General features: G+C 35.3%; 1 protein-coding gene across 1 annotated transcript in view; it reads left to right on the top strand.

The window, feature by feature from the left end:
• The window catches only part of LOC138315627 (uncharacterized), a 36,683-nt gene extending 30,787 nt beyond the window's left edge, over nt 1-5,896 (top strand). The window contains exons 28-37 of the mRNA XM_069256786.1: nt 74-188; nt 1,060-1,277; nt 1,509-1,643; nt 2,765-3,007; nt 3,226-3,342; nt 3,722-3,928; nt 4,274-4,391; nt 4,642-4,907; nt 5,241-5,364; nt 5,697-5,896. Of these exons, the coding sequence (XP_069112887.1) occupies nt 74-188; nt 1,060-1,277; nt 1,509-1,643; nt 2,765-3,007; nt 3,226-3,342; nt 3,722-3,928; nt 4,274-4,391; nt 4,642-4,907; nt 5,241-5,364; nt 5,697-5,823 (1,670 nt within the window). The 3' untranslated portion in view covers nt 5,824-5,896. The remainder of the gene's footprint in view (nt 1-73; nt 189-1,059; nt 1,278-1,508; nt 1,644-2,764; nt 3,008-3,225; nt 3,343-3,721; nt 3,929-4,273; nt 4,392-4,641; nt 4,908-5,240; nt 5,365-5,696) is intronic.
• Nucleotides 5,897-12,080: the final 6,184 nt, after the last annotated feature.

Genomic DNA, 12,080 nt, shown 5'->3' with positions numbered 1-12,080 from the left:
TTTCCTTCGTATTATAAAACTGCCACTGAGTTTACTTTTTGCTGTAAATCCCTGCAATGAAAACTGTTTGTAGGAGCGTGTATCTACAAAGGCCAGATCCACCAACAGGGAGAGACTTGGCAAGATGGATGTGATTACGATTGTGAATGTACTGATGCAGCAAAGGGCATGTACAGGTGTACAGACAGGTAACTATATATAGGTAGATGTGTACAGGTGTACAGATTGGTAAATACATACAAGTGCACAGATAGATAAATATATATATCACCAGATAGGCATCCTCGATACTCCTGGAGTTCCGATCACTTATGATCTCTACACCCCTAGACTATCTCATAGTGAAATTGAAGGCAGCTGAGCGGAAAGCATTTGACCAATCACAGGCTAGCAAAGATTTCCTTTGAAGACTACAGAGAGAGCGACGCCTAACATCAAAGCCACACAGTCAACCACATTGTACCGTTATACGGCTCTTTTGATGTACATCAAACGACTAAATTACATGTTCTATTCTGTTGCCTCCAGTTTTACCTTGAGATAGTCCAGGGGTGTAGAAATCGTAAGTGATCGGAACCGCTGGAGTATCGAGGATAGCAGATAGATAGATGTTATACAAGTGTGCTGACGGATTAATGTACATGTATAGAGACAGGTAATTATATACAGGTGTCCTAATATGTAAATATATACAAGTGTGCTGACGGATTAATGTACATGTATAGAGACAGGTAAATTTTATACATTAAATTATATGTCCTAATAGGTAGATATATATATACCGGTTATAATTTGTCGAATTACCTTTATTATCGTTTTGAAACAGAAGACCATCCGTCTCTGTGGTACTTTTGCTTTTTGTATATTCAACCGCATATATTCATGACGAATGCGTGAATATACCCGTAAGTTGTATAATGCTAAATGTATAGTTCAATTAATTGAAAAGGGGAAAATATCAAGAGAACGCAAACAAAACATTATATATTATTGTTACGTAAAACGGTAAAATAAAATTCACAACGGTACAAAAGAAATTAATGAGACCAAAATCCACAGGTGTCCTCGATTCGGCCAGCTGCCGAGCAACTGCCATTTAACCTCCGACCCCAATGACAGATGCTGCCAGAAAACTGCTTGTACACCGGTAGGTCCTGCGCAATGTGCGGACAAACTAACTCAGTGTGCGAGTTACGGACAGTATGCATGCCAGGATCCATACACAGAATGGGCCAAGGAGAACTGTAACAAGTACTGCGGGTTCTGTGGAACTTCAGGTAATCATAAGGTGGTGCTAAGATATTCGTAGTTTGTACACATTCTGCTTGGTTGTATTTATTCGATAAATACTCTGAAAGTGCTCAAAACACCTGCAGATAATATATTAAGCGAAGTCAAAATTTAGTTGTATAATGTGAACGCGAAACCTACAAGAATATAATTATCATAGTGTAGAGAATATTACAGTGTATGAAAATAAATAACTAAGGCTTCCTTTGTTGTTGCAGGAGTGGCTACAACTGTGACGACCGCCGCCTGTGTCGACCGACTGCCTAACTGTAAGGATTTTGGCACGCAAAGCTGTGGTGGACAGTACATCGGCTGGGCCAAGTTTAACTGTCCTGTTACCTGCCAATATTGCAGTGAGTGAAAATGTCATCCAGCATTCACGCATTTGATAATTAGCTTACAATACGTTATAATTGATAACATTGATACATTGTTAAGATTACTTTCAACGAAAGATAAAAGTGCATATATGTTACGGAACAAAATCTCGACTTCTAATTGGCGCTATGCACGAGATAAAATCAGGAAGGTGCTCATCCGAGCATTTGGTGATATGACGTGGTGTTTAAGCATTGGAAAAATTATGACGTCATTGAAATATTTCCAGTATGGTGAAGGCCGTAATATTATCTGATGTTGGTTTATACAAACTATACCTGCAATTATAACAAAATATCATTCAAGGAAAAAAACAAAAAACAAGATATACAAAAACGTATCTAGAGTCTGCGTTAATCAATTGGTTTGAAGTTTTAGGTCTTAAATCATCGTATTAAATCTCCCGAAAATTGTGTACTTCCCAATTCGACCATTACATTCGATTGAATTTAGTTTATCCGAAGGTAAAGTCGTATAGCTTGGTCGGTCGATAAGGCATAAATACTACTTAATATATACTACAAGACAACATATCCCTTTCAACAATGTTATGCTAAACAGAGGCAGCGATGATCGAATGGTTAAGAGCCCCCGACGAAGTCACCACTTGGCCTTCATATTCGGGCTTAAAAGAAGTAAATCAAAATATCCTAGCAAGTCCATTTTATTGGTTTGTTTTTAAAACAATCATTCAAACTACAATAAAAAGTTGTTGACTGTCTTAAATTGGAAACTGATAATTTCAGCTCATCTGCCCACCATTCTGGTGTCAGAGTCCACCGCTTCAGGAACGTCATATAAGGATATAGGCCTAGTGTCGTAACAATAGATTTTCGATCAATTTCGCGTCCCATTAAAAATGTCGTGGGGAACTGGAATCTTTACACTTAGTAACACTGTAAGCAACCAATAGGAAGACAACATTCCGACACGTTATAGATCAACATCATTGAAGAACTCCAAGGCATGGATAAGGAACCATTGGTAATTATAGTCAAAAGAAAAAAAATGCAGGGTTCGTTTTTAAGAATGACCAAACATTTAAAATTCAAAATATTTATTATTGTCTAATACATATCTTGCTTGATCAAATCAGATACTGGCACCGGAACTGGAAGTTCTGGTCCAGGAACAAGTGGAACTGGTGGTACCGGAACTGGAAGTATTGGTCCAGGAACAAGCGGAACTGGTGGTACCGGAACTGGAAGTATTGGTCCAGGAACAAGCGGAACTGGTGGCACAGGTACCGGAAGCGTTGGACCAGGACCAAGTGGTACAGGCGGCACAGGAACCGGAACTACCGGAACAGGAACTAGTGGAACAGGAACTGGGGCCACTGGTAATGCATTCGATAATATTTTTAATAATGGTTTAAGAACGTCGAATTTTCAGTTGTGGCCCTTTTCTTGAAAACGAGGATTGACAATTTCATACCTTTACGGAATTTTCTCAGGGTATTTCGGTTAGCTATTTAGTTTAAAACAAGAAACCATAATCATACCATTAGTATGTAGATAATCTATCAGTTTTATGATGTCATATATACCTTTATTGAAGGAAGTGGAAACTGCCAGGATTCCATACCAAATTGTAAAGAATACACAAATGCAGCGTGTGTTGATCCGTACACTGGCTGGGCGTTATCTCATTGTCCACACTTCTGTAACTTGTGTGGTAAGTCTAATTTAACCACTCCAATCCTCTCCAACACTTCCCCCGTACCCATTCCTGTTTTATCGGTTATGGAGCAAACAATTGTTATTATTTCTCTCTATTTTGTAACTTATATAATGACTAGTTCTTCTCTGCGCATTAACTGTCTGAATTCCTAGCTGTGGCAGTAGTAAAGTTGGTGTTTTGATCAATGAACTTGCCGTGCTATATCCAGCCATCATCTACCAGTAAAATTCGTCACGTGTTTCACGAACTTTTGTCAAAAAACAATAACATTTACTTATTAACTAAAAATATCGTTGATAAGCGGTTTATTCAATTATCTAACTTCACATGTAATTTGTTTTTAAATACGATGTTAACCAATGTAACATTATAGACCAGCTAACGGTTACCGGAGGTACAGGTGGTGGCTTCACTGGAACCGGACAGGGTGGTGTTGGAACCGGAACTCAAGGAGGAGGGTTCTCCGGAACCGGAACTGCACCAGGAGGTACTGGAACAGGAAGTGGCTCAGGAACACAGGGAGGTTTTAGCGGCTCGGGATTCGTTACTGTATATCCTGGTCAAGGCTTTACTGGACAAAGTAAGTAAAGGATGACGTAAACGTTGTTTTACGCTGTTATGACCTAAGAAGGTTAACATCATTAAGTATATTACAAATTATTTTATGAATTCTGCTACGACCAACAGTTAATCTACCACAGGTCACTCACCTCTGCCAAGTAAGAATCTTGTTCCTAGGTATTAATCGTATGTTGATGTTGTTTTCTTAACAAAATGGATTTCATCAAACCGAAAACTTTTCTTCAGTAACCTGATGATAATAATGATTACGTCAATTAGTGAAAGTAGCAGAAAATACATAAATCAACTAATAAATATATTTAAGGTGGTACTAACGAATGAACTAATAAATCTGATATTTTAGGCGGTGGCTGTTACTATAAGGGTCAGCTGTATAACAGCGGCCAGACCTGGCAAGATGCTTGTTCATACAACTGTACATGCACTGATGGTATTCGGGGACAATACTATTGCACACAGCTGTAAGTAAAAAAAGATTCTGACTGAAGTTTAAAGAAATATGTCTTTCATTATTTTCTACATAATTAAAAAATCCCAGTACTGTTGACATTTTTTTTCTGTTATATGAAAAGAACACTGTTCAATACAATGAACTTGGTTTCTAAATTAGGCAAAATTTAAGTCGTGTACACATGATTCAATTTTAAGAAAGTGATAAATTCGAGGATATTGAAGAAAACCTATTCTACCTTCCATTTGGTGTATTTTTAGGTGTAATCAGTATACCAATCTCCCACAAGGCTGCGTCCTAAACAAAGCACCTGGCGAATGCTGCGCACAGCCGCTTTGTAACGGTGGTACAGGGACCGGAACCGGAAGTGGTACGGGTGGATTTGGAACAGGAACCGGAAGTGGTACGGGTGGATCTGGCACAGGGTCTCAAGGATCATTCACCGGAACTGGTGGCACTGGAACCGGATCACAAGGCTCATTTACCGGAAGTGGTTCTGCTACTGGAACAAATGGACAGTTTTCAGGTAATAAGATTGATCACGAAAAAATAATGTGTCATATCAATCACGTATTCTGCCAATAGAAACATTTTGCATCCATTCCCAATTTGATATATATTTTCATTGCTCCGTTTTAGATAACAACTGTTCAACATAAAATTGTTTTATGTTAATTTCTTATGAGACTTGAAAATAAAAATGGTAATTATTATCATTCCTTTTTAATATAATTATTTTTTATCCGTATTATAGAGCAAATTAAAATCGTTTAATTGTATCAACTTATCAACGTCGTAATATTGTTGCATGCAGTCACTGCCCAATACAAATAAAATATGTTACCAATTTATCTTTCAGGACAATCTCAGGGATGCTATTTTAAAAATCATCTATATTCCCAAGGCCAGACATTCGATGATGGGTGTACCTACACTTGCACGTGTATGGACGCTAGTCGTGGATACTACACTTGCAAGAACAAGTAGATTTTTAGTTATTAATTATTTAATTGTTTCTTAATTGACAACATTACATTTGACAGCACGACAGTAAATTAATCATATTTTCATATCCAGATACAGGTGTGAACAAATACATGTTTGAACTTATGTTCGCGTGCGATTAAATCGCGTTTTTCCAGGAATAAGAATTCGCAAATATTAATCACCGCGGTTTTAAACTCCAGGTACAGTAGAACCATATAAATGGCGAAGACATTGGGCACGAAAACGCGAAGTTTAATTACTCCGAAAATTAGCTGTTGTACTGTAGTCATTTTATGTCTCAATCATCATATTTTATTTGAATGTCCAGGTGTGTACAGTGGAACCTTCCCTCCGCCTGCCACCTAAACCCACCAGCCCAGGGTAAATGTTGTAAGACTCCCAACTGTCCTACCGGATATGCAATCAATTATCCACCAGGGTACATCGAGCAGTAAGGAACGGCGTACTAGTCCCTGCACGCAATCTTTTATATTGAAATACATTAAAGATTTTTTTACAAAAGTATAATTAGCATTTTAGTTATGTTTCAAGCTTTAATTAGGATATATATTTTGTTCATTTGACGATGACGTCACGCCCTTATCATGATCAATCATAAAGTGCAATGACAAATTGCTTTACTTGTATCAAATTATCTTACTCGTTATTCCGTCCGTAGTCCCATCTCAGTGACTGCTAAATCCTCTTATAGATTATGTTACATTAGCCAGAATAGCATCATACTGGAAAAGAAAGCAGGGCCTTCATCATGATCTATCTATCTTTCATTTAAATATACTCGTACGTAATCTGAGAAATAAGATGTCGTTTTTAGAAAACATTGTTTCTAATTATGATATTGTCTGTGTTATCGAGACTCATCTTGATTCATCGATAGCTAACTGTGATGTACTCCTTGACGCTTATGAGCTTTACCATAAAGATCGAGGAACTCCGGGTGGGGGGATAACTATTTACACTTCCAGTCTCCTGTGTACCCGTCGTAGAGCCGATTTAGAATTTCGGGTGGGTGAAGTTGTTTGGACAGAGATCCAGTTTCCAGATAAGAAATTCCTCTTATGCACATTATACAGACCTCCAAACACAGCACACACATTTTGGAATTATTTTAAACTTTCATTAGAAACAGCCATGCAAGAAACTCCACATGTAGTAATAGTAGTAGGAGACATTAATGTTGATCTTTTTGCTGTTGAAAACACACATACAATTTATGACATTATTAACTCATTTCACTTGACAAACGTTTTAAACAAACCGACACGCATTGGACGGACGTCCTCTACACTCATTGACCCTATACTGCTCTCCGACACGTGTACCTTCAGTTTAGCCGACGTAATAGATATTGATAACAATATCTCTGACCACCAAGCGACGTTTGTAGATTTGTCTGCTGACACTGGTATAGTTAAGACATATAAGCGTAAAGTTATATGTTATAGTGACGCAAATTACGGACTTTTTAATAATAGATTAGACGAAACTGACTGGCAAGATCTTTTCACAAGGACACACTCCCCAGATGACATGTGTGATATTTTTACATCTAGATTTTTAGATATAGCTGGGGAGTGTATACCGACAAAAATAGTGACAGTACGACCTAATGACAAACCTTGGTTTAACACTGACTTAAGACGGGAAATCAGAAAAAGAGACAGACTTTTATTTTTTTTAAATCAAATCGTACGCCAGCTAACCTTACTAACTTTCGGAAACAACGTAATCATGTTAATAATCTTAAGAAAAGCACTAAAGAAAGGTTTTATGCGGACATAAACGGCATTCTTGATCAATACTCAGTTTCGAACCCTAAACTTTTTTGGAAAATTGTCCGCAGGCTAATCAAAACAACGGATACTGCCAATATTATACCTCCTTTCAGAAATGAATTTGGTCAAATTGAAATTACAGAAGATGGTAAAGCTAACATCTTAAACGATTACTTTGTTTCCCTTTCTACTATCGACGATTCCAATACCGACGTGCCTGCTGTACAACTTAGGACGAACGCCACTCTATCCGACATACCTTTCAATTTAAATGACATCATCGACATCCTTAAATCGTTAAATATTAATAAAGCTGTAGGTATTGATACCATAAGTCACCACATGTTAAAAAATACAGCACTATCATCAGCTCTTCCTCTATCTCTTATCTTAAGATCTTTGGAAACTGGTATCTTTCCTAAACAATGGAAAAAAGCATTAGTAATGCCTTTATTCAAAAATATATTGAAATATTTGCATAACTATTTATTAGATCATTCCTTAAGTTATAAATATCAGTCAGGTTTCCAGCCAGGTCATTCGACAGTTCATCAAATTATTGAATTAGTAGTTTTCTGTGATATTTCAAAGGCGTTCGACCGTGTATGGCACAGGGGATTGGAAAGTGAAACTAGCAAATTATGGCATTTCCGGAAAATTGTTAGAGTGGTTTAAGAATTATATAAGTAATAGACAACAGCAAGTTTTTGTGGGAAATACGAAGTCTTTGGTTAAATCAACCAATGCCGGAGTTCCTCAAGGATCTGTATTAGGCCCTCTTTTATTCATTATATTTATTAATGACATAGCTGATAACTTGGAAAGTCTTTGTAAATTATTCGCCGATGATACCTCCTTATTATACTCTGATGTATTTCCTCAAACAATTGAAACAAAAATAAATAATGATTTAGATAAAATTAAACACTGGGCTAGTAAGTGGCTAGTAAATTTTAATCCTTCTAAAACAGAGGCATAACTTATTTCCAACTCTGAACTTGAACATGCAATAGAAATCAAGTTTAATAATGTAAATGTAGACTTTGTAGAAAATCATAAGCACCTGGGAGTGGTAATGAGCGAAAATTGTAAATGGAGTAAACATTTCGAAAATATTTGTAAAAATGTGTCAAAACAGGTAAGTGTTCTACGAAAACTTAATTATTTGTTAAACAGACGAACTTTAGACAAAATTTACAGAGCATATATTCTTCCATTGGGACGGATGTACTCTCGGTGACGCAGACAATTTAGAAAAACTACAGTTAGAGTCTATTCGTTTAATAACTGGTTTACCATCGTATGCAAGTAGGGTTTCATTATACTCAGAAAGTGGGCTCGAACCATTAGCAAATAGAAGAAAGAAGAGAAAACTACAGCTTTTTTCAAAATTCAAGCTAACCTCACGCCAAATTATCTTTCAGCTTTACTACCTCCTTTAGTGTCACAAAATTTAGAATGTAACCTCCTTAATGTTAACAATTACTCCTTACCTAACTTCAGGCTTCAACTTACTAATAGTTCTTTTTCCCCTCTACTATTCGACTTTGGAACAATTTAGACCCTGTTATAAGACAGAGTATGACAGCCCCAGCTTTTAAACACTATCTTAGTAAGTTAAATGACATAAATAGTCCCTCGTATTATTTGTTAGGAGACAGGAAAACTAATAATTTGCATGCTAGATTAAGAACAAATTCAAGTACTCTAAACGATGACTTATTTCATGCTAATTTAATTGATTTCCAACTTTGTCATTGTGGACATTCTATTGAAAATGCTTTTCACTTTTTTTTGAAATTGCAATAAGTATGTAGATCAGAGAATAAAGTGGTACCGTGAGTTAAATGACTTCATCCCACTGGATCTTCAGCAAATTTTACATGGCAGTCAAGAATTATCTGAAGCAGACAATGAAAAACTATTTCTGCACACTCAGAAATACATTAACGATACAAAACGATTTTGATTTTGCATCTGTACATTCTCTATCACCTATTATTTTTCCAACATATCTCTCTTCAGTACTTGATAATTTGATATATTGTGTAGTTGAAATAATTCATATATATATATATATATATATATATAAACTGTTTACCTACTTTAACTTTATCAAAGACTGCGTCTTTTATCTTTCTCGACTCATATGGCACTTGCGAAACGGAAATATCAGAAGGAATGAACAAAGTGAAGGAAAACCATGGAAGGAGATATGATGAACATTGATAAGCCGAAAGTTGTGCGTAGTGGATTGTGTACTTGTGCCATCTGGGTCGAGAAAGATCATTCACGCAGTCTTAAACAATGCTTCTTTTTTAGTGAAAATGTCTTAACTATAATTTATGATAATATAAATGAAGGCCTCTGTCACATTCTTTTCATATACCTGCACCTTCTTACATCCTATCTTTACCCTTCTCTTATCCACACTTCCACAAAAATACTATTTTATTGTTAATGTCATCTTGTATAATTTTGTATGTGTTACTAATATTGTATGGAAAGGGCTTAATATAAGTAGGAAAACTTGTGTCCAATCCTATAGTACATATTTGATACAATAAAATATGTTTAAACTAAGGGCCTTCATCTTTGTTAAACCGGTGATGAGGTGATGTCTAATTAAACGAACTATAATAATGTTAATTCAAATAATTGAAATGATTTGATATGAATTATATAAGAAAAAATATTGTCCGCAAAACTACTTGAACTAACTTAAATGATACGTTACAAAAATGTTTGGAATTATGTGTAGATGTGCAATAAGGCTTTGTTTTCAAGAATAATGGTTGTTATGGTAACCATATCACTGTTTTGAAAAATTGTCATTAAGGATCTACTCTGGCGAGATTTCAGTCTCGTTGAAGCATTGTTTCAACATCAATCAAAGAGTTTTTATTATTTTCAAAAACTAATCGTTTCAAGTCGTAGCAAGTTGCCATATAAAAAAATATGTCAAAAATCATCCTTCTATTGATGTGCAGTTTTTTAACACAAATTTGAATAAATAATCAATTAGGCGGCCGTTTTGAAAAGATGCATTTCTTACACTTTGCATAGAGGTGAAATTTCACTCTTTTTTTACTTCAATCGTTTTACTTAACTGTGTAACAACACAGGTTCACTGAGATGAAAATGATGAGCATTTAAAGGGCCACTACCTTTCCGAAACGGCTTTTAATTTTTTGAAATAGGAATGTAAAACGAGATCAATAATTTTGTAGAGTCGCAGGATTTATTAACTATACGTTTACTAGCACACTTATCATCACCTTCAGAACTGTTTAATTAGAATAAATAAAATGTTAATTTTCATAACGCGGGTCGTTTTATTGTTCCCGCCGTCGTCCTAAATGCCGCGCGGTAGTTGACTATCACTGCGCTAGACGGCAAAACAGCGAAATGAATCTCCACTGTTATCGTACATTAGACAGGAAATCTTGCATACGTTTGGTGTTGTAACCTCATCTTAAGCCATCGATATATATTTTCTTTTGTTATTAATGTTTTTAAGAAACCTTTAAATTTTGCTCCGGAAAGGTAGTGGGCCTTTAAGGTTTGAATCATAACCTGTACTTTTTAATTTTTACATTTTAGTGAAGATAAAGTTATTTGAATTTAAGTAAAAAAAAAAACGCTGAGAATAACAAATTTTGTATCGAGTCAAAAAATCAAACTCACTGACCCCCTATTGTTATGATGGTTTTAGAAACAGTAACTTTTTGTTCTTTTAAAAAAGGCAAAATTTTGGGAAAAAAGTCATCAGAACTTTTTCTGTGAAGCGTTGAAGCTGACTAAAGTTGAAAAAAAACGAGTTATTTTCATCTTCGAAATACAGCTGTTCAGAGTAAAAATAATGAGATGAATGTGTGGTGTTGTTATTTTCTGAAATAAAACTGTACTTTTGTCATTTTTGTGAAAATTCAAAGTTGTCACACAACTAATTTACAAAATATTGATTTAGTTTATCGTGTGAATTGCCAAAAATGGTGAAATTCCGGTAAAATCACAACTAACGACAAATAGCTATCTTTCATTCATTAAAGCACACCGCCATATCATTTTTATTACATTCCGAACTTTTGTATGAATTCCTATTTCCAAAAATCTGTATAAGTGAAAAAACGTAGTCATCAGAAAATTTTGACTTTTCACCAGAGCAGATCCTTTTAAGTCATTAGTGTGTGGATCGATTTTGTTACAACTTGGTCAAGCTATGTAACATATATATGTATGTTTCCGATATCGCGTGGCTTAATAACGGTTACAATGGAGATAAAACGGGGTCTTTTGATATGTCAAAATTTAAATATCATCCGATTTGGCTGAAAATCCCTATATAAGTGTTTAAAAGGATATTACAAGTAATGACTGTAGTTTTGAATATATCATATGTCATTTGATTACTATGGTTAACAGAGTAAACAGACCTCAAAAATAACCTAATAAATGAAAATTGTGCATGGATCATTGATGAGCATATTTGGTCCTATTTTCGAAACTAACATGGCATTTGGTTGCCATGGTCTCAAATGAATTGTAGAGGGGAATCAGCTAGTCATTGGTTTACAGTTCTAGTTTACTAATGAAATCGTTGTAAAGCTTTAAATCGCAAAAAAAAGATAAAATGATCGATTGAAATAAAAACTGTAACGTATCAATCAAATGTTCCGGTGGTACAAGTGATACCTATATCTATTTTCTCGAAGAACGCATGAAAGCAAATATAGGTCTACGCATACTGATTCCAGTAGTAAATAATAAAGTAAATTGTTTTTGACGAGCATTTCGATAACCATATCATTTCGAAAAGCGTAGAATTTTCTTTTCAGATAAGAGTTGTTAACATATTACGACCATTAAATTATTTGTACATAGTAGATTTAACCATAAGAGCCAAAATACCACAT

Source organism: Argopecten irradians, chromosome 2, assembly GCF_041381155.1.
Source record: "Argopecten irradians isolate NY chromosome 2, Ai_NY, whole genome shotgun sequence".
NCBI classification, from domain to species: Eukaryota; Metazoa; Mollusca; class Bivalvia; order Pectinida; family Pectinidae; genus Argopecten; species Argopecten irradians.
Note: the sequence above shows the minus strand (reverse complement) of the source record. Positions and strands in the feature narration are given on the sequence as shown.